The sequence below is a fragment of the Callospermophilus lateralis genome, chromosome 3 (assembly GCF_048772815.1).
Source record: "Callospermophilus lateralis isolate mCalLat2 chromosome 3, mCalLat2.hap1, whole genome shotgun sequence".
NCBI lineage: Eukaryota > Metazoa > Chordata > Mammalia > Rodentia > Sciuridae > Callospermophilus > Callospermophilus lateralis.
In genome coordinates this window covers 111107274-111127112 of record NC_135307.1, presented here as the reverse complement: position 1 = coordinate 111127112, position 19839 = coordinate 111107274, and the positions used below count along the sequence as shown (strand labels likewise).

General features: G+C 39.5%; 1 protein-coding gene across 5 annotated transcripts in view; it reads right to left on the bottom strand.

The window, feature by feature from the left end:
- Map2k5 (mitogen-activated protein kinase kinase 5) overlaps positions 1-19839 on the bottom strand; it is a 236560-nt gene that overhangs the window by 95019 nt on the left and 121702 nt on the right. For all 5 annotated transcript variants that reach the window (XR_013090774.2, XM_076850990.2, XM_076850991.2 and 2 more), the window contains exons 14-16: positions 15445-15518; positions 14431-14481; positions 6212-6283 (exon numbers count right to left, since the gene is read on the bottom strand). Coding sequence is in view for 4 of the 5 variants with exons in the window: in XM_076850990.2 (XP_076707105.1) it covers positions 6212-6283; positions 14431-14481; positions 15445-15518 (197 nt within the window). In the remaining variant the exon portion in view is untranslated. The remainder of the gene's footprint in view (positions 1-6211; positions 6284-14430; positions 14482-15444; positions 15519-19839) is intronic.

Below are 19839 nucleotides of genomic sequence, written 5' to 3'. Positions count from 1 at the left end.
TAGAGATGAGTGTTGGCATCCCAAAGATGGGTATTTAAATTGTGTCTTGGGGAGATGAAGAAAAAATCACATTCTGTGCAGAGATAACAGCACAGTGTTCCATGGATTTATTTTTAACATCGTAAAGGTAACTCAAAAACTCAAGAACTCTTTTGTCAAAAACAATAGAACCTATAAAAATCTTCAGAAGATGGTGTTACTTTGATGACAGTGACATTGTGTGGTTCTCTAAATATGTTCTTCACCTATCTCGAGACAGTTTTTCTAAGCCATGGTCCTAGCTTTCATCATTTAACACATCATTCAAACCACTTCAATAAAACAGTGCTCATGCTGAAGAGGGGCCTCACAGGACTAGATGACACACCAATTAACCAAGCACATCGAGCCAGATTGCTCTGTGCCTGGGACTCAGGAGACTGGCGTAGAGAGGCAGCAAACAAAGGCACAAAGAGCAAGGATCTAAGTGAAAAGAGCAAATGCGTGTGCTAAAGATGGGGCTTTCAGCCTGACTCCTGTGGAAAAGTCTGTCAGGAGATTATTTGCTACCAACCTTAATAAGGTTTATAATAACCCGCCAGAGAGAATCACGAACCAGAACACGCACTTGGGAGAGTACTCCGTGAGAACAAGACTATTACAACCTGGTCTGGTGCCTTTTTAATGCACATGCCTCATCCTGGATGCTGCAAATGCAAGGCTGGAGGAGGGTAGGTGACTTAGGCCTCCATTTAAGAAGGGACATCTGAGAATCCAGCCCTTGCACACAGGACTCTCTATTTTTCACCTACAGACTGATGTTGTGACACAAATGACACAAGAATAGAAATGGGTCAATTGATTAGTAAAAAACCGGAATAGGACCCTGCTCAAACCATTCTCTGGGAGGAGAGATAAGCACTGAGCTGCCTGTGAAACCAGGAAGTGGTGCGCTAAGGTGTTTGAGGCACCCCATCCCTAAGGATTAAATAGACCTCTCGAACTTGGCAAAATGGAGCCCTTATTTAAATTTACCAAATTCATTTTCATTTTAAAGTTCAGTGCTGAAGCACTGAATAGTACTATCAGGGTGAAAAGCCCTAGAAATCACCCAAATGAATCCATGAGAGCTTTCTAGAAGAGGCAAATTCTGAGAAAGGATTTAACCCTCCAGTTTGAGTTCAGGACTTTTATAGTCTTATTAGTGGTCTCATTTCTCTTTCTCTTTCTTTTTTTGCACTGGGGACTGAACCTAGGGGTGTTCTACCACTGTGCCATATCCCAGTCCTTTTTTTATTTTGAGGTCTCCCTAAATTGCCTTGAGCTTATTATCCTCTTGCTTCAGCCTCCCAAGTAGCTGGGATTACAGGAATGTGCCTGCCCCCACACCTGGCTCCACACTGATTGTTGTGATGTGACATTTCAAGGAAGAACTGCAATTCCACAGGAGTTCCCTTCCCCATTACATAATGAGTATGCACAAACCTCATGTATGGCGACCACTTTAATTTGACTTCATAACTAATCCATAGGAGGAAAACCACAACATGTTTAAAGGTCTGAGTATAAAACTGTAAATACGCAACAGAAAGTACCCCCCACCCCAAACTGACATGCTCGACTTAGGCCAAATGTTCTCATTTTTCCCTTTCTGAGGGATAATTTTCATCTTTATTTACTTTTGCCAATTCTAAATACTTCATACAGCTAACAAGCACCCTGGAGGAAGACCCCTCTACCCTGTGAACAGAGAGTGCAGAGCTGAGTAGAGGCAGGGGCAATTCGGTTCTTGGAGGCGTATCTGGCAGGCGCAGTGGTGCATACCTGGAATCCCAGCAGCTTGGGAGGCTGAGACAGGAGGATTGTGAGTTCAAAGCCAGTCTCAGCAACTTAGAGAGGACCTAAGCAACTCAGTGAGACCCTGTTTCTAAATAAAATATAAAAAGGGCTGCAGTTGTGGTTCAGTGGTTAAGTGCTCCAGGTTCAATCCCTTGGCACCAAAAAATAAATAAATAAATAAATAAATAAATAAATAAAAGATAGGTCTGGTATTAAAGATTCTTTGTTAAGGCACAAATGTATCTATTATTATTATTATTTTATTTATTTATTTTTTTGGTGGCATGAAGCATCATCTCTTATGAAGAGAGTGTGGTGACAGACCTTGTTCTGGCTCCCCAGGGGACTCTGACAGCACATTAACAAGGGAAGGGGCAGCAGGAAGAAGGCAGGCAGGGGTGACCTGCATTATTTTAGGAGTTTAAAACAATGAAGGCAACCTCTGATTCTGGCATCACCAAAGCTCAGAGGTAAGAATTGTGGAATTTGGGGAAGGAATGCTAGAAAGAGGGAGAAGGGATGGAATAGTCCGGCTTCCCTTTTGTCTCTATTTGATTCTTGGATTTGGGGGAAATTTTATTGCTCAGTTAGTTTCCTATGTTTTTATCCAGTTTTGGACTCACCACGGGTATCTAAGGAAGGAAACTGGCAGACTCAAAACACTCAGAACAGTCTGGACACAAGCGGGCAGTGAACCTGTGCTGGTGAGACCTAGCCTGCTTTGACATCTGACCTCTTAATGGTATCGGAGCATCCACCCAGGAGTGTGCTGGGGGCTGGGGCAGGGGTCTCCATCTTTTCCCTCTTTCTCCTAGTGGTGCATCCATTCAAGGCCCACTCCATGCCAACTCCTTTGTAATCCCCACCCCCACCCCTTGGCTCAGAGTCCTTCATAAATACCGGGACCAAGGCTCACAGTGCTCCAGCCTTTGGGTGGCTTCCTCCTCCCCCAGAAGTAGATCTCCTTAGCTCTATGTGCCCCCCGAGGGCCTGCCTCCTGACAACTGCTTAAGTAAGAATTACTGAATGAATGAGTTTCTCCTCTTTATAGCTCATACATAGAAAGGGAATCTTGTTCTAAAAGTGAGAACAAACAGAAGAAATACGATTCTTGAAAGTACCGACTATGTTTCACGGTGCAATTTGTTCCTCAGATTTTTAAATGCTTTTGCCACTCACGTTTCTGACAACCATGATTCTAAATAGGATTTACCACACCTATGGCCAAGCATACTTTGGTAAGCAAATGAAGAACCTCAGCCTTTAAGTAATTCTTTGGACTAACTTCCCAATGCCTTCAGGTAATGTTCTCATTACTTGGGCTCCTCTGGGCCTCTCTTGTAATCTTCATTACTGAATCATCCACCATGTCTGCTCTATGGATTCAAATGCTCCTTCTTCTCTTCCCTATCGCATGCTTTTCTTTACCTTGGACCCTACCTAAATATGGTATAAAACATGCCAGGGGCTTCATTGTGTTCTCTAATGGCTTACTGGCCTACTACTTAGTTGGGTCAGCCGTGGTCACTTGCTGGTCTGGTGGGTCAGAAGCTCCTGGAGGGCAGGGGCTACAATGCCAAGCTGGCTTTTGAAGGCATTAAGCTTCCTGTACCAAGAGGTGCTCCACAAACCTTGGTGATGATCATAATTAGATTCCTCTTCACAGCCTACAGTATCTCCTCCTCCTGCTCTCACACCCACTCCTTAGCACCCATTTTAAAACACAGGGCGCATCAGAAGGCTGTTGTTTCTTGGCCCTCACTCCCCCAACCTGGTCATCTTACTCTACATTTCTCTGCAGCATGCTCCTTCCGGCATCTGGATGTCTCACATTCAAAACTGACATTTTCAGTTCCCTGTACCTAATACTTTTTGATCTTACAAATTTTGTTTTCTTCAATGTTCTAGAGACTAATAGTTTGCCTCCAGGATAAAGGAATATGATCAATGAAATCCCAAACATATTGATGGTAATCTTCACAAAAGTCTCTCTTTTGTGAAGAGAGAGAGAGAGAATTTTTTAATGTTTATTTTTTAGTTTTCGGTGGACACAACAGCTTTATTTTATTTTTATGTGGTGCTGAGGATCGAACCCAGCGCCCCGCGCTTGCCAGGTGAGTGCGCTACTGCTTGAGCCACATTTCCAGTCCCAAAGTCTCTTTTTATTATCCATTACATTCCCAGTAGATGTGTATTGGTAGATGTGTATTACAATATGCAACATAAATAAATATAAATGTTAATTTATTTGGCATGTACCTTCCTATCTACCTAAACTGACCTCCTGGTTTCTGTGCTTGCACCTTTGCAATTGTCCTCCACGGAGCACTCAGTGATCCTTTGAAAATAATCTAAGTCAGATCATTCACTCTCCCAGTAACAGCTGAAGTCCTCAGCACGGCCTCTGAGGTTGTATATGATGTGGCCCCTGGCTACTGCTCTGAATTTATTTTTTTCTTGCTAACTCCACTCCAGTCACACTAGTCTCTCTGCTTTCTTACATGTGCCAAGTGCACTCCATCTTGTGCCTTTGCACCTGCTCTTACCAAGTGGCATTCAAGTTCCTGCTCTAATGGTACTTCATCAGAGAGGACTGTCTGCTTTCTTTTCCTTTATAGGACTCATCACCACTTGACAAGCTACGTATTTAGTTGTCACTTTGCTTTCATGCCCCACCCCTCACCAAATGTCCTCCAGGAGAGCCAAGACCTGAGTGTCCTCTCAATACTCTATCCCCACTGCCTCTGCAGCAGGCACAGCAGGAGCTCGAGACAGGAATACAAAAGTGAGTGAGGAAGGGTGAATGGTGAACATTTATGTGTGCTCTGAGTCTGAATCTATCAGTGACGCTCTCTTACAGTATTCTATGCCCCTGTGGCTAAGCCATGCCAGGGTACAGCCCTGTCTTAGTCACATAGCTCTACAGTTGTGTGAAAGTTAAGGAAAAACAGCAGAATGAGCAGCAGTGGAGTTAGTCTAAAAAGGGTCTTAAAGATCTTATTTTACAGATGAAGGAAACTAGTAGCAAAGCGGGAACTGCATACTGCCCCACCCCACCCCACCCCACATACATGTGTGATATGACTACACTGGAATGAGATGGTCTTCCATTCCAGCCTGGGATGCTGATCTCTATACCATGTAACCTCTCAATGTTCTACACTCTATCTGTTCATTTATAAAATATAATCAGTGATGATGGTTTAAAATATGCAAAGGGAAATTATATAATGGCAAGGCCTGAGTCCCACAAATCAAAAGAACTACTTTCCACTGAAAGCTAGAACAAGACCTTCAGGATTCTGTTGGGAGAAAGTCCTGAGATCCATCCACCATTATGGCTAACCTCTGAGCTGATCCACAAATACTGTATTTCTTCTTTGACTCCCTTTTATAGAGAAACAGAAGAATAGGGTTTAGTATAAACACTGAACCCTTTATTTTTGCTTTCTTTCTACCATGCAGGTGAATTAAGTCTAAAGATATTTCCCTATAAATGCAATGGAATTCATGCATTACAAAAAGTCACAGAAAAAGTATTTGACCTAAAAAAGGTGATAAAATTGTTAACGCAACTCTATGATCTTACTTAAAGACTCCTTTCTACTTTTAAGAAAGTTTTCCTTTATCTCAATCAATGTAGTTGAGAAATAATCTTGAAGCACTGGAGAATACTTGGGTTTTATAATACTGTAATTCAAATTGAACCACATGTCCTTCTAATATAAGTCATATGGTCACTTTATAGACCTCAGCATAGAAATCTAGTGGGGCTGTAACTACCACACTAAGATAAAGTCCATTCTAAATACAGCAATGAAGGGTAAAGACACAAAATTATGTTACATACATGTGTCCCTCTACACCCATCACATTACAGCCCTCCCCCAAACACGTGATAGCACTGTATTGGAACAAGGTGTCCCCTCCTCACCCCTTTTAAAAAAACAAATACATAGGACTTATACATCCAAGTAAGTAGGCTGTAGCTTGGGGTGTTATATTCGAACAGGATAGCATCACATAGCATTTTAATGGAATCCTCTTTTAGCATATAGGTTTTCCAGAATTAGTGGGTATGGGGTTCACCCAGAGAACATGTTAAACGTGCAGATTCTTAAGAGATTGGGATTTAACTAGTCTTGGATGGGGCTGGGGAACCTGTATTTTTAACAAGCACTTTGGATATTTCTTATACAGGCAATCTATGAGAAATAGTGCTTTAGAATTACCCAAAGACAGTTCAATATCGAAATAAGTAAGAAATTTAATAGAGAGGTCAAACTCTTACATATATACATAACACACTGAAGGTTTATTTTATTTTGTTCCTCCTGATAGAACACATTAACACAGACATTCACAGAAGTATCTGGTTGTAGCAACAACATACCTCCATGAAAGAGATTCCTAAGCTCCAGACATCAGAGTGTATTCCATACTGCTCCCCTGAAATTCTTTCAGGCTGTAAGAAAACAGAAAGGAGTCTGTGAGCTGATCTAAGTTACTTCAGGAAACATAAATTGAACACAAGCTCGGCTAAGATGGGAAGCCACCAACATCTGCACAGCAAAACAATTTCACACATTCATGTATATGTACATGTACATATTATATAGAGAATATATAGAAATTTTCTTTCTGTACATATATATGTATGCATTTATAGAGGCATATATGTATAAGAATATATTTTATATATATATATATAATATATGTATATTTTTTTCTTGATCCTCTACACAGTCTCTGTGGAAAAAAATATTATTCCTATTTCACAAATAAAGAAAATCAAAGTTCCAATTAGTGAATTACCATGGCAGCCACCTAAACTAGCAAATGAGCTGAGACCTAAACCCAGGTCTTCTCCCTCCAAGTCTAGTAGTCTTAACTGAGGAGTGACAAATTACACAAAATTATACAATATTACTATTTACTTGCATTTTGGTAGATAAGTCTTGAAGACTAGAGTTTAGAAAATTTTGATTTTTTTTTATTTGGAAATAATTTCAAACTTATAGGGAAGGGGAAAGAATAAGACTAATGTAAAAAACATCTACATTTCCTTTTCCTAGATTCCCAACTGTTCAATGATTTATTTCACTTACCAGGGTTTCTTTTGATACGAATCAAGGAATAGTTTGGAAATTCCACTTGGGACATTTGGTCCTCCATTCAAGATGTGTAGCAGACACCTGGTTTAGAAACCTGCTACATGCATACTCTACCTCAACAGAAATAACTTTATACTGAGTGGGGGCTTCCTCAGCTATCCCTCTAGGATTTGGCATTCAGTAGCGTACTTACAGAATGTCTGAAATGAACACATTAACAAATGAGTAAGAGAAACTGAGTTCCCATAAAGGTGAAGCAGTTGCTCAAACTTACACAGCTAATGGGCAGGGCTGGGATCAATACTGGATAATGGATCATATCTCGTTATCCAATTCTAAGCAGTTTGATAGGTATTAGGATGTATTCCTATGGTATTGGCTAGCCAGTTATGGGATAACATCATTATTGTCATCATCACTGTCATCAACATTACCATTATATAAATTTACTAAAGAATTTCCACATGCCAGTCACCATTTTAAGTCCTTTTACGTACATCTCATTTCAGATTCACATTCATATGAGATTTGTACTATTATCATCCCTGATGTTATTACTGTCCAAGCCTCAAGCTGTGGATTAGCTAGCATTAAATGGATTGTTCAGGAGCAGGGCTAGGTTTAAAAACCCAGTTATTTCTTTTCTTTTTTTGGGGGGATACCCGGGATTGAACTCAAGGGCACTTAACCACTGAGACACATCTCCAGACCCCCACTTTTTTTTTTTTTTTGTATTTTATTTAGAGACAGGGTCTCACTGGGTTGCGTAGGGCCTCTAAATTGCTGAGGCTGGCTTTGAACTTGTGATCTTCCTGCCTCACCTCCCGAGTTGCTGAGATTATAGGTGTGAGCCACTGCTCCTGGCTCAAACCCAGTTATTTCTGACTGAAAAATCAGAGTTCTTTCCAGAGTGTCAAACTTCCCCAGAACTAAAAGTCAGTGGAGCCGAGAACTAGTCTCAATCTGGTGAGCATTTCTGAAAATTCAATCTTTGGACCAACTGCCAAACAACCACCACTGGTGTTCACCACAAATGAATTTCCTGAACCAGAATCTCTGGGCAAGGGCTCGGGGATCTCATTTTTAAAAATTCTTATCTGGTGATTCTTTAGTACCCTCAACTCCATACACTAAAAAGATTTCTGGAAAGGCAGTAGCTCTCAGAGTGCCTCCACCTTCCTCCTCCTCTGCTTAGTGACTCTACCTTGTACAGACCCTGTTTGAGGGCCACCTTTGTTTGTGTAACCTTTCTCTGTTTCTTAGGCAGAACTACCAAGTCCTGTCTCTGTATTCACTGAGATGCTGTTCATATCTTTAACATTTATTTATCATATTGTGTTATAATCACCCATTTTCTAGTCTCTTTCCCTTCAGAGACAAAGAGAGTGTCTCATTTACCTCATGCCTGTGCCGCAGCTGGCACGTGACAGGCGTGCATGCTGACTGGAAGGGTGAAAAACATGTTCACTGCACATTTGTTTTTAAGAATGAACTTCATAATTAAGATCCTCAGAGAATTCTAATGTAACTTCCCCAAACATTATAGCTTTTTATGCCCATCAATAACTTATAGCAAAGATGAAAATCCTAAAACCCTCTAGAATTGTTCAAGAAATAATCAAATGCAATCTTACTCCCTGGTCTTTTTTCTTTCTTCTTTCCATTTCTTTCTTCCAGTGCCTGAATAGTTAGCAACACACAGAACTTCATCCAGAATATAGAAGAAACAAACATACAAATAGAATTGGAATGTGCATACAAAATATTCTTGCAGAACTAACAATGAGATTAAATATACTCACAAATTTGCCCACTGAACTAACAAAACAAATGCAAACTGAGAGGTGAAAAATAAAACATAGAGGAGCTGTGGCTGTGGCTCAGTGGTAGAGCGCTCGCCCTGGCAATTGTGAGGCACTGGGTTCAATTCTCAGCACAGTATATAAATAAATGAACAAAATAAAGGCCCATTAAAAAAAAGAAGGAATCTCTTTTAAAAAACATATAAAATTAAACAAGAAAAAAGTGATAATGTTCATAGGTATCAGGTAACAAATAAGAGAACTCCTTCAGGATAAGATTCTGATAACCTCTTGGAAAAATTATCCTTGCAATAAGCTAACAAAATGAGATTACTGTTGTGATGATGTGCTTGAGCAAGAATGCTCAGCAAAAGCAAGTAGTGAGCTCTGTGGGCGTATTCTAAAGCTTGCATAGGTAGACAGAAACTTGCAAACATGCCCAGGGCCCTGCAACTGATTTAGGTAGAAGATGAGCCCCAAACATTCTGAATATACGGAGCTAAGATCTGATGAACTAAGGCTGAATTCAAAGCTAGTCTCACGCTTTATTTATTTATTCACTATATTTTTGTGGTTCTGGGGACTGAATGCAGGATCTCGTGCACACCAGGCAAATGCTCAACCACAGCCCTACACGCCCAGTCCTTGGTCTCATACTTGAACCAAGGTGGTCTGAACTGTCCTCTTCTCTCAAAACAAAACCAGCCACCATGTACAACACGGCTGACAGAGGATCTGTGATGGATATTTTGCAGTTAAAAAGCTAAGGGCGTGGTTACCTTCTCACATGACAGCTGTCAACAGTGTAAAATGCTAAGTGATAAGATGACTTCCTGAGAAGCACCTCTGTACTGAGGCTGAAGTAAAGAGCAAACAAAACAAAACAAAAACCTTGGCTTGTTCCTGAGAAGAGCAAGGCATGGTGATGATCTAAGATGCAAATTTACAATGGCTCTTCTAGGACAGTGGCTTTAAGCTGGAACTCACACTCCTCCCCCTAGCCACTTTGTGACTGGGCATTTAACCAGTTAACTAGTTCCATAACTCTGCTTACAATACAACACTCCAGTACTGACCCCACCTTTTCCACTTTTCTTTCTTCTCCTGCTTCTCTGCTTCTCTCTGAAAGGCCTATTTCTCGGTTCCCTGGGGCTAGAGAGGAGGAGCAGCTTTAGATCAAGTTTGCTTCGGCACTGATGGTGACCCTCTTCAGCATGAAAATGGGGAGGATCTCTGGGGAAGATCTCCTGAGACCTTCAGTCTTAGGTGGGCCCTGAAGCCTGACCACTGCCTTTACCGAGTGTGGTGAGGTGAAGGCCCTCAGGAATAAACAGCTCTAGCGCTCTGACATTCTACATTCCTCTCTGTTGTGAGATTTCACTCAAAAATTGTCCCGAGAGTTCCTGTACATTGAGCTCTTCAGTGCATCCGAGATGGTTTAATTTTTTTTTTAACTAGCCATTTTGAACAGAAGAGTTGATCCAAGTAACCTAACCTGCCATCCATGGAAACCTGAAGCTGCTGCCCTAATTAAATCTGGCCTCTCACTACGTGCTGCTCCGAGACCTTGGGCTTAAAGTTATTTCACCTTTGGTTCTCTGTGAAGTGGAGATGATAACAACAGCTCTCTACTGTGGGGTCGTGTGAGGATTAAATGAATCCACGTAACATGCTTGACTCAGTTTGTGCCATCTGGGAACCCTCAGTAAATGCTAGCTTTTTCCCAATTGTCACTCCTACCCTTCCTGTCACGACATGAGCATGGCCACCTGAGTCAGAGCACATGATCTTTACAGGTTTTATTCCAGGTAAAGATATGTCTAAGGATGGGAACAGCCTGAACAGTGGTTGTGGGGGGGATTCAGAATATAAGAATAGTCATATAGAAAATAGACTTATTTTCTGATTCTAGAGAATAAGTATTTATATGACTTTTTAAAAATTTCAAAATATTAATAATATCACATTTTAATGACTACAGAATAGTTTGTTAAAGTTTAGGTACTTTTATCTTAAGAATAGAATAAATTTTTAGTAATTAGAATTTCTGGGAAATAGTTTTACTTAATGTAACTTCCAAAGCTTCTGGATTCCTTGACATCCTTCTGGATGAAATACTGTTAAAATGTAGTTGTAAATCTTTCAAGCTTTGCATGAAAGAGTCTGTTGAACCTACATTATCTGTCCCCTAAAAAGCATGTTTCCTTGAACAGAACATTTCACTTTGCAGGTCTCTGTCTCCAACTCCTCACTGGTCAGTGGGGAGGTTGAAGATGATGACTTTCAAAACCTCCCACAAGGTCTGCTGCTTAACACAGTTAGAGTTGTTGTCTAGATGACTTAGGATGTTAGAGAAGTCTTCCTTTTTCCTATTGTTATTTTTCTTGTATCTTACACTCAAGGGTATAGGAGAATAAAGTGATACTGTTTGAACATTCAGAGCTATTTCTTTCTGATTTATTTTCTTTTAAACATTTGAGTGGTCTACCTGGTTGTATTTAAACAATCGGGGGTCTTCAAATACTTAAATATGTAAATAAGATTCTTAATACAAAAAGTTGGGTGCTCTCATCTTGTTATTAGGGAACAAGACACTTCTAGATTACAGCTGTCATGAACTAACTCATTCATGGACATTGGGTAAAGGAAAGGTAGAGAGGGTGAAAAGAATAAACTCTGCCCCTGTGAAGTTCATAATCTAGATTGGAGAGAGAAACAGATAATTTTGAAATGTTGAGAGGCACAGCAATTAAAAGTTAGCCTCTAGAGGCAGATCACTTAGCTATGAATTCTAACTGCCACTTATTAGCTGTGTGAACTTGGGTAAGTCACATAACTTCTCTCGCCTCAATTTCTTCATCTATAAAATGAAAATGATAATCTTATTATGTAATAGGGTTGATGTGAGGATTTAAAGAGTTAACGTGCAAGAGCTTAGAAGAATGATTGGCACATAGTGCTAATTAAGTGCTAGCTATTATTAATAATGTTATTACCACCATACAGAAGTACACATGAATACAAAGTGAGGGAAATGGAGGGCATTCCATCATTACATCAGATGACCTCTAATTATACAGTCCCACAATTTATTATTTGTCCTCTACCCCACCTCCCACCCCCACAGATTCCATGCCACCTTCTATTTCAGAGTCTTTGCTTATCTTTCCTCAGTGATCTTAGTTCTAAGTGCCCTTTTTGCATCCTGTTTGAATCCTCAAATCTGTACATTACATGCCCTCTTATTTTCTAAATGTATGTTAGAATAGCTTAAGTCCTTGTCAGGCCATAGACAATGTTGCTATATATGAGGTCATGTTTCCTATCTTGCCCAAATCTTAGGTGGACTGCCAAGTAGTTCCAAAGTACCTGACAGACAGAATGGAAGGTGCTCAGTGAGCACTGGGTGATTAACTGAAGGTACTCAGACTCAGATACACTTTCACTGACATAGACAGGGGACTGGTGATTTTTTTTTTTTTTTTTTTTGTAAAGGGCCAGACAGTAGATATTTTTCACTTTGTGGGTTATATGTTCTCTGTTGCAACTGTCACAAATCCTCAGCTCTGCCACTGCAGCCATATCAAATACATACAAAATAAAAACAAATGGCTACAGCCACATTCCAATAACTTTACTTACAAAACAGGCCAATGAGCTGTGTACTTCGCTAACTCTTTGCATAGTTGCTCATGTGGAACTTAAAATGATAAAACGGACCAGCTGAAATGGAATCCAGTTGTGGTTAAAAAACAAACAAACAAACAAACAAAAAACACACCAGCCCTTCTTCCTCAGGAGACTGTCAGCAGATACAAGGTGGGGATTAATACCTGTACTAGAGTAATATAGGCTATTTCCATGTTCCTCACCCCCAGCCTTTGTGATCTGATGCAATCTCAGTAAGTATTTGGCCAATGAGATCCTACTAAATTAAGCCCAGCTCTCCCTCTCAGGTTATCTCTGTTTTCTTCCTAGGTAACTTCTGCTTTTTATAGCTTTTACTATAAAGTTGATGACTAGAATTCACTCACCCAAGAAGCAAAGCAATTTCAGCATTGCCAAACTGAGCTAACGGTTCATAATTTTAATCCTCACATTTTCAATTAACAGATGGACGCATCACATTCATCCATAAACAAAAAAGGAAAAAAGTAATTTCTTTAATGTACACCTGGGAAAGACAACTGTAAGCTGGATTTGTACATTCAAATATAATGCAATTTAATTATTTGAGCAATTTAAAGCTACTAAGAACATGATGGGTAGTTGAGAAGTTGTTTCATTTATAGTTTTTTTTTTTTTTTTTTTTTTTAAATCACAGTATTTCATATTCTTTCAAAGAGTGAGACTATAGCATCAGCCGGGCTTTGTTAGTTACAAAGGCCGTTCAACAATTTCATCCAACCTGGGGTAGCCAGGAAAAGACAAAGTTTTATAAAACCAGATATGATGACTTCATAGGTGAATTCATTTTTTCTTTAAATTACTCAGAAAATTAACAGGGAATAATTTTCTTTAAAAACAATGCAAAACAAAAGTAAAGTGTTCTGATATCTGAGTGAAAACAAAATGCTCCCTATTATTCTGAGAATAAGATCCTGGGTTCCATCCATATTAAAGAATTTTAATCAAGATAATATATGAGTTGGGCTTGGTGGCACATTCATGTAATTCCAGCAAATCGGGAGACTCAGGCAGGAGGACTGCAAGTTCAAAGCCAGTCTCAGCAACTTAATGAGGCCCTAAGAAACTTAGTGAGACTCTGTCGCTAAACAAAATATAAAAAGGGCTGGAGGTGTGATTCAGTGGTTAAACACCCCTTGATTCAATCTCTGCCCCCGCCCCCCGCAAAAAGATAACATGAACTAAGAACATTGAGCATAATCGCCATGGTTCTATCCATACTAAAATTCTGCACTACATGATATATAAACCTAAGTGATCAGAACTGAAAGGGAGAACCTAAGTAAATCCAGAGCTCTCATTAAAAAAAAATTAATCCTAAAATGTTAAAACAAAAATTTAGCTCCAAACCAATATACTAAAACATTTTTATGGACATGAGTACTTCCCTTACTTAAAAGGCAAGAAAAACAGGTCTGAGCCAAACCACACTGATCTTTGAAACAGTTCTATGCTCCTACCTTTTATTTTTACAAATTTAAAGTTGTCTTATAACAGGCATGAATCCAACATCTAAACAAAACAAATAGGTACAAGTTCTAAAGAGAGTGGACTGCTAACCCTCACATTCAGCAATCTAGAAGTAAAACTCAACTAACTCAGTAATTTCATTTTGATCTGATGACAAAGCATGTCTGTATTCCTGGAAAAAATAATCGACCTTATTGACTGACATCTTGGCATATTTTAGGATTAATTACGTAAGCAACATGGATAAGCAGCCAGTATTCTAGAATGTGCATTTTTTTCTGTAGGATTAAACTTCAAAACTCAGCAATTTCACACTTAAACCAACTAGTTAAGTCAGCGGAGTCAGATGAGTTGATAGCTCCCCTGCAGTCCCTCATGCATTTTGGAAAGATTTAAAAATTGGATCCTGACTGGATTGACTTTGTAATTTATGATCTGCTAGGCTAAAGCTGTGGAATTAATTCAAGAATTATACATTACCAAGTACATAAAGATAAAGATGTTGGTTTTAAATGTTATTTTTGCATAAGTTTACTTACCGCCATATAAGCATTTGTTCCAACATACGTCTTGGCTATAGAATTCACCAGCTATGAGACAAAACAGTCTGTTAGAACAATATAAAGATAATGTGGAAATAAAATGGGCAATTATTCCTCATTTAACCTACAATCATCATTCCTATAAATCAACTAAAAATTATGTAAAAGGGAACAAATTTATCTACAAAGGCATTAAAAATGATTAAATCTCTCTTTTCTTTTGAATGTGATTTCCAATTTAAACAAGCACAGCATTCCAGTTTATAGCAGATAACCTTAAACAATTCACTTAAGCAGGATGCGTTATCGCTTTAGTACCCCAAACCCGCCTGATATAAAAAGTCAATTTGAAGTAGAATTTGAACACATTCATTTTTTAGTCAGATGGCTTAAGATGTGAATGAAGCCCCATGCATTACTAGAATGAAATGAACACTAAATACGCTGGAGGGATAACAGACTTTGACAACTCATAATACAACGATGACCTTCGCTTTGGTCTTCGTGTTTGGCTGGGAGTAAAGGTGGCTGCAATTCAAATCAACATCACAGCACGCTCATGGGTCACTATCACCGGGGTTCTCAGGGGAGGCCCAAAATGGAAATTAATTAAAATTTGTGCTGCACATTGTAATGGCCCTCCACCATTGTTGCTCCCAATATTAATTTTTATTGTGGGCCAGTTGGGCTCCCCAGGCACAGCTTCCACCCTGCCCTCCCTTTTGTCTGGTCCAAACGCTTTCATATCAAAGCTGCATATCAATGAAGTTTGCTATTCGTAAGTAGTAATTACAATATCAGCAGTTTTTACTGTCATTAAACAATGAACAATCATATTCTGATGAGGGAAACTCGCTTAGAGATTAAAAATGAATAACACACTCCCAGCCGAGGAAGGGATGCGGTTTCTGTTTGTCTGGCAGCAAGGTGATTTTTCAACCCAGACAGCAGATTGAAAAGAAAAAGTGAATGTTGTAGAGGGGAGAGTACACTGGGAGGAAAGAGACCTACCTGAGTGCTCACTCCAAAGTCACACAGCTTGACCTGGCCTCTTGTGTTTACTAGCATGTTGGAGGGCTTCACATCTAAAAGAGACCAGAAAAGCTTGCGTAACCCATTCTGTATCCACAGGGCTGGTTTTTAAAGGAATTCTCTCTCTCTCTCTCTCTCTCTCTCTCTCTCTCTCTCACACACACACACACACACACACACACACACACACACCATACCACACTGCAGAAAATGACATCATCTGCTCACCTAAATTTCGAATCACAAATTTAATGCAAGCATTTTATTTGGAGGCAAAACATAAGGTTCCCTCACTTCTACCCATTCCTGGTTTCTACAGAAGCAAGGGTTTATTTCAAGTGAAAGACAATAGTAAATATACCCATCATCCTATACCCAATCTTTCAGGATCATGTGTGCCTGTGTGTGTGTATATATATATAATTTATATATATTTTTATATATATAAAAATTTTTTTGCCAAGAATCTGCACAAAAATGATTAGCTTTACTCAAATTGTGTAACAAACAAGCTATCCCTTCTATCTTTGGTAGTAAGGTCGAAAGGAAGCCAACAAAGAAAAAAAAAAATCCCTCCTATGTTGTTGGTAACAGGTCACATCTGAAGGAAACAATGAGAAAATGAATGTGCTGTTGCTGTTTCCTGTTTCCCATGACAAATGCAACTTCAGATAATGCTCAGAAACTGACGTAAAAGATGTGTGTATGTGTGCACATGCACGCACCCATCGGCCTTTATTTTATCCCTTTCTTCCCTGACATCATTTTTGACTGCTATTATACTTAACAAAAGGATTGACATAGTTTTCACCAAGGCAGTCAGTGGTAAGTCATGACACAAAGGGTTTCTGTGAAGCAGCCTCACCAACAACAATGAGCCTTTTCTGGAATTCAGGGAGGTCACAAAAACCATCCAAGCAAGACAAGAGCACACCACTTTTTATGGTACACAGAAACTGCTTTGACACTTCATCTTTAATGGCAAAAATGGTCTACGGCAGACAACTGGTTATATTTAATACAGTGTATAACTGTAACTACATCAAATCTGAACAAGAGAGTCATACTTTTTTTTGATATAACATTTCAACATTTATTTACAAATGAGTTAATTTGCTCCAACCCTCCACTTTGCAAAAAGGTACCCCAGCCAGTATCTTGCCAAGAGTAGGTATTTAATTCAAATTTCAACTTCAAACTCAGTAACTGATAACTATTAAACCCTCTTTACTATGTGACAGGCGATATGCTGGCATTTTCTTACTCAGTATGGCCTGACACTAGAATGTAAACTCCACAAAGGCATGGATTTTGCCTTTATTTACTACTGTATCCTTAGCCCCTGGAAGAGTGGTAGGCATATGTAAGTGCTTAATAAATGTTTTTTGAATGGACGAGTGAATAAATGGATGGAAACCATGAGCTCAAAGTACTATTTTATGTTGATATCTTGTTTCAGTGATGTGGGGCCAATTGTAGAACGTGTGTCTGTGGTATGCTCTTCAGATGACACACACTGTGACCACACTGGGGGGACTCTGACGACAAGTTGATGTGCTGGGATAGGCATAAACACTCTTATCAGCTGGTCTCTCAACTTCCAGCTTTTCCTGATTTCAATATCATTCTTACACCACCTACACCAAACCTTAAATATACCACTTTCACTACATCATTTCTTTCCTTAAGGAGGAAGTTAAATATGCTGTGCATAACCCCACCTACTCCTTAAGAATGGGGTCATGCTTTCCAGTGTGCCCCCGTAGTAAGTCCAGCACATCACAGACAGCCACAGCACACACAATCCATGTTTGATGAACTGAAACAAATCTCAAATTCTACATAGCCTTGTCTTCTTTTCCAAATCTGATTCTCATTATAGGCCCTCAACTTTTGAGTATTTTTCTTTTAGACAACGGGCTGTCTTACATACTGACATCCTAACATACTTTGAAGCTACCACACCAGATGGAGACAGATCATGAACAAATATTTTGAGCTCCTAGAGGGGGCTACATGGAAATCATAAGGTATGCTCAAAGTAGCAAATATTTAGCTTTAATTAGAGACACACACTTAGATCAGTAGAGAGAAAAAATAAAAAACCAAACTGCTAGACTATAATCTCAAAGGTGAGTGCATTTGTCCAGCAGTAGCTGCACTATCCAGCTCTAAGAAAAGCCTCGGCATAGTGTTTGCACATTCCTCTCTCCACCCCTGTTTGTAGGAGTACACATAAAAGTACTAGACATCCAGTCATTCTCAAACCAAACTTTACTTTGCCTCAAAGTTAAAATGCCATTGTTGAGCCTTGTTCATGCTGTTTTCATCATTTCTCTCCCAGTCCCTGGTTTATAAACCCTTTCTTCATATTTTCTGACTTGAATCCTGCCCATCCTTCATCTCAAGGACCTGCCTCCCTGCTGCCCTAAAAACCAAACTGCTAGACTTTTTTCTCAGGCCACTAAAATCATGACTTCCTTTGAATGGTTGCACCATCTGCTGTCCTTACCATTTATTTGGAACTGAGCATATCATATTTTACTAGATGATCTGTTACAGGTATTGTCACTCCAAGGAGTAAGTTTGTAGGGTAGGAATATGCTTCCTACATTTTAGAACGTATTCCTTCTGAGCACAGTATTTTGCTCACTGGTAAATGGTTTTTTAAACAATATATTAAATTTGCTAATATAAATGCTCTCGTTCCCAGTAATATCTTGAGGCATAATTTGAATATAACTCTTTAAACAAATTCAGTGGATTCAATCTGCCAGACAGAAGACCTGGGTTTTAGTTTTTTTGGACTCTGCCACAAACTTGGCATATGACTTTGGACTTACCACGTGATATTTTAGTTTCTAAGAAGAGAATAGTGTATCAATCTTAAAGAACTGTGAGGGTTAGACAAGACACTGAATATAAAATTGCTTTTAAAACTGCTGAACACTCTACAAATGTAAGGCATAAGCAACTGGTAATCAACTAACCTACAAAAAGCGATATATTTTATCATATTTAGGGAATAATTACCATTGTGACTATAGCAATTAAAGCTATATTTGAGTAAAATACTAGCTAAAGGAAAATGGTTTTCAAGCCTAGTGAGTAGAACTGTAAAACCAATTTAAAACTTATGAGGAAATATTTTGCCAGACCATCTGTACTCATTCCTCCACAAGCCTACTGAACCGGTCTCCCTATTTTTACACTTGCTTTACAACAGTCTGTGTTCAACGCAGCAACTCAAGTGACCCTTTAAAACCTAAATGAGACCACACCCTCTCTGCCTAAAACCTCCAATGACTTCCCCACTCACTGCAAACTCCTTCGGTCTCTAGGGCCTGCGCGCGCTGCCCTACCTCTGCTCCCGGCCTCACTCTCTCCCAGCTCACTGCTTTACCTCACTGGCCTCCCTGCCAGTCACACTCCCACCCTGTGGATCCATCTCTGGACACTCTGCTCCCACATACATGCACTGCTTACTCCTTCACCTCCTTGACCTTTTTGCTCAAATGTTCCCTTTTAAAGAGAAGCCTCCCTAACTAGCCACATTCCAGGTCTTGATGTACCCTTCCCTTTGCTTCTAGTTCAACCCTCTTAACATTTACCATTTATCAACACCCTGTATCTCTACACGTAAGTCTGTTAATTACTGGTCATTTTCTCTTGAGGGGAAGCTCCATGAATGCACACTTGATGTGCTTTATGTTATCTCTAAAATGGCATCTGGTATATACAGGAAACAATATTTGTTGAGCAAATGGTTAAGGAATGTCATCTGTACTGAAGAGATACCCAGACAAGGAATGAATTTGACCTGAAAAGGAATTGCATCTTTGCCACTTAATGGAATACACTTCAGAATGAAAATATTTCTAAATGACACTTCTTCATTCTGAGATGAGTCCACATCATTCAAAAATACTCATTCAATAAATATTTATTGATGCTTTACCATACATATGTCAGATAATGGTTTTAGGTACTGTGGGGAGAAACATGAAGAAGACCCTGTCTGGCCTCCAGGAGCATGCTGATCAAAGAGTTGGTGGTATATTCTTTGACCAAAAATACTGCTCATGAGAGAGTTCAGGATCATAGTGTTGCTTGCCCATTGCCTAAATATGATGCTCCTTCTGACCAACTGGCATTATTCTTATAATAAAGATAATGAGAGTTATGCAACTAAATAGCTCCAAAGCCTGACTATGCTTTTAAGAAAATAGTTTTTGTTTTTATTTTTTCGTTCTATTCCAGATCTACAAAGTTAGAAACTGAACCAGTACAATCTGGTCTTCAGGCCAGCAATTAAAAAGACCTATCTAGGGCTGGGGATGTGGCTCATGCGGTAGCGCGCTCGCCTGGCATGCG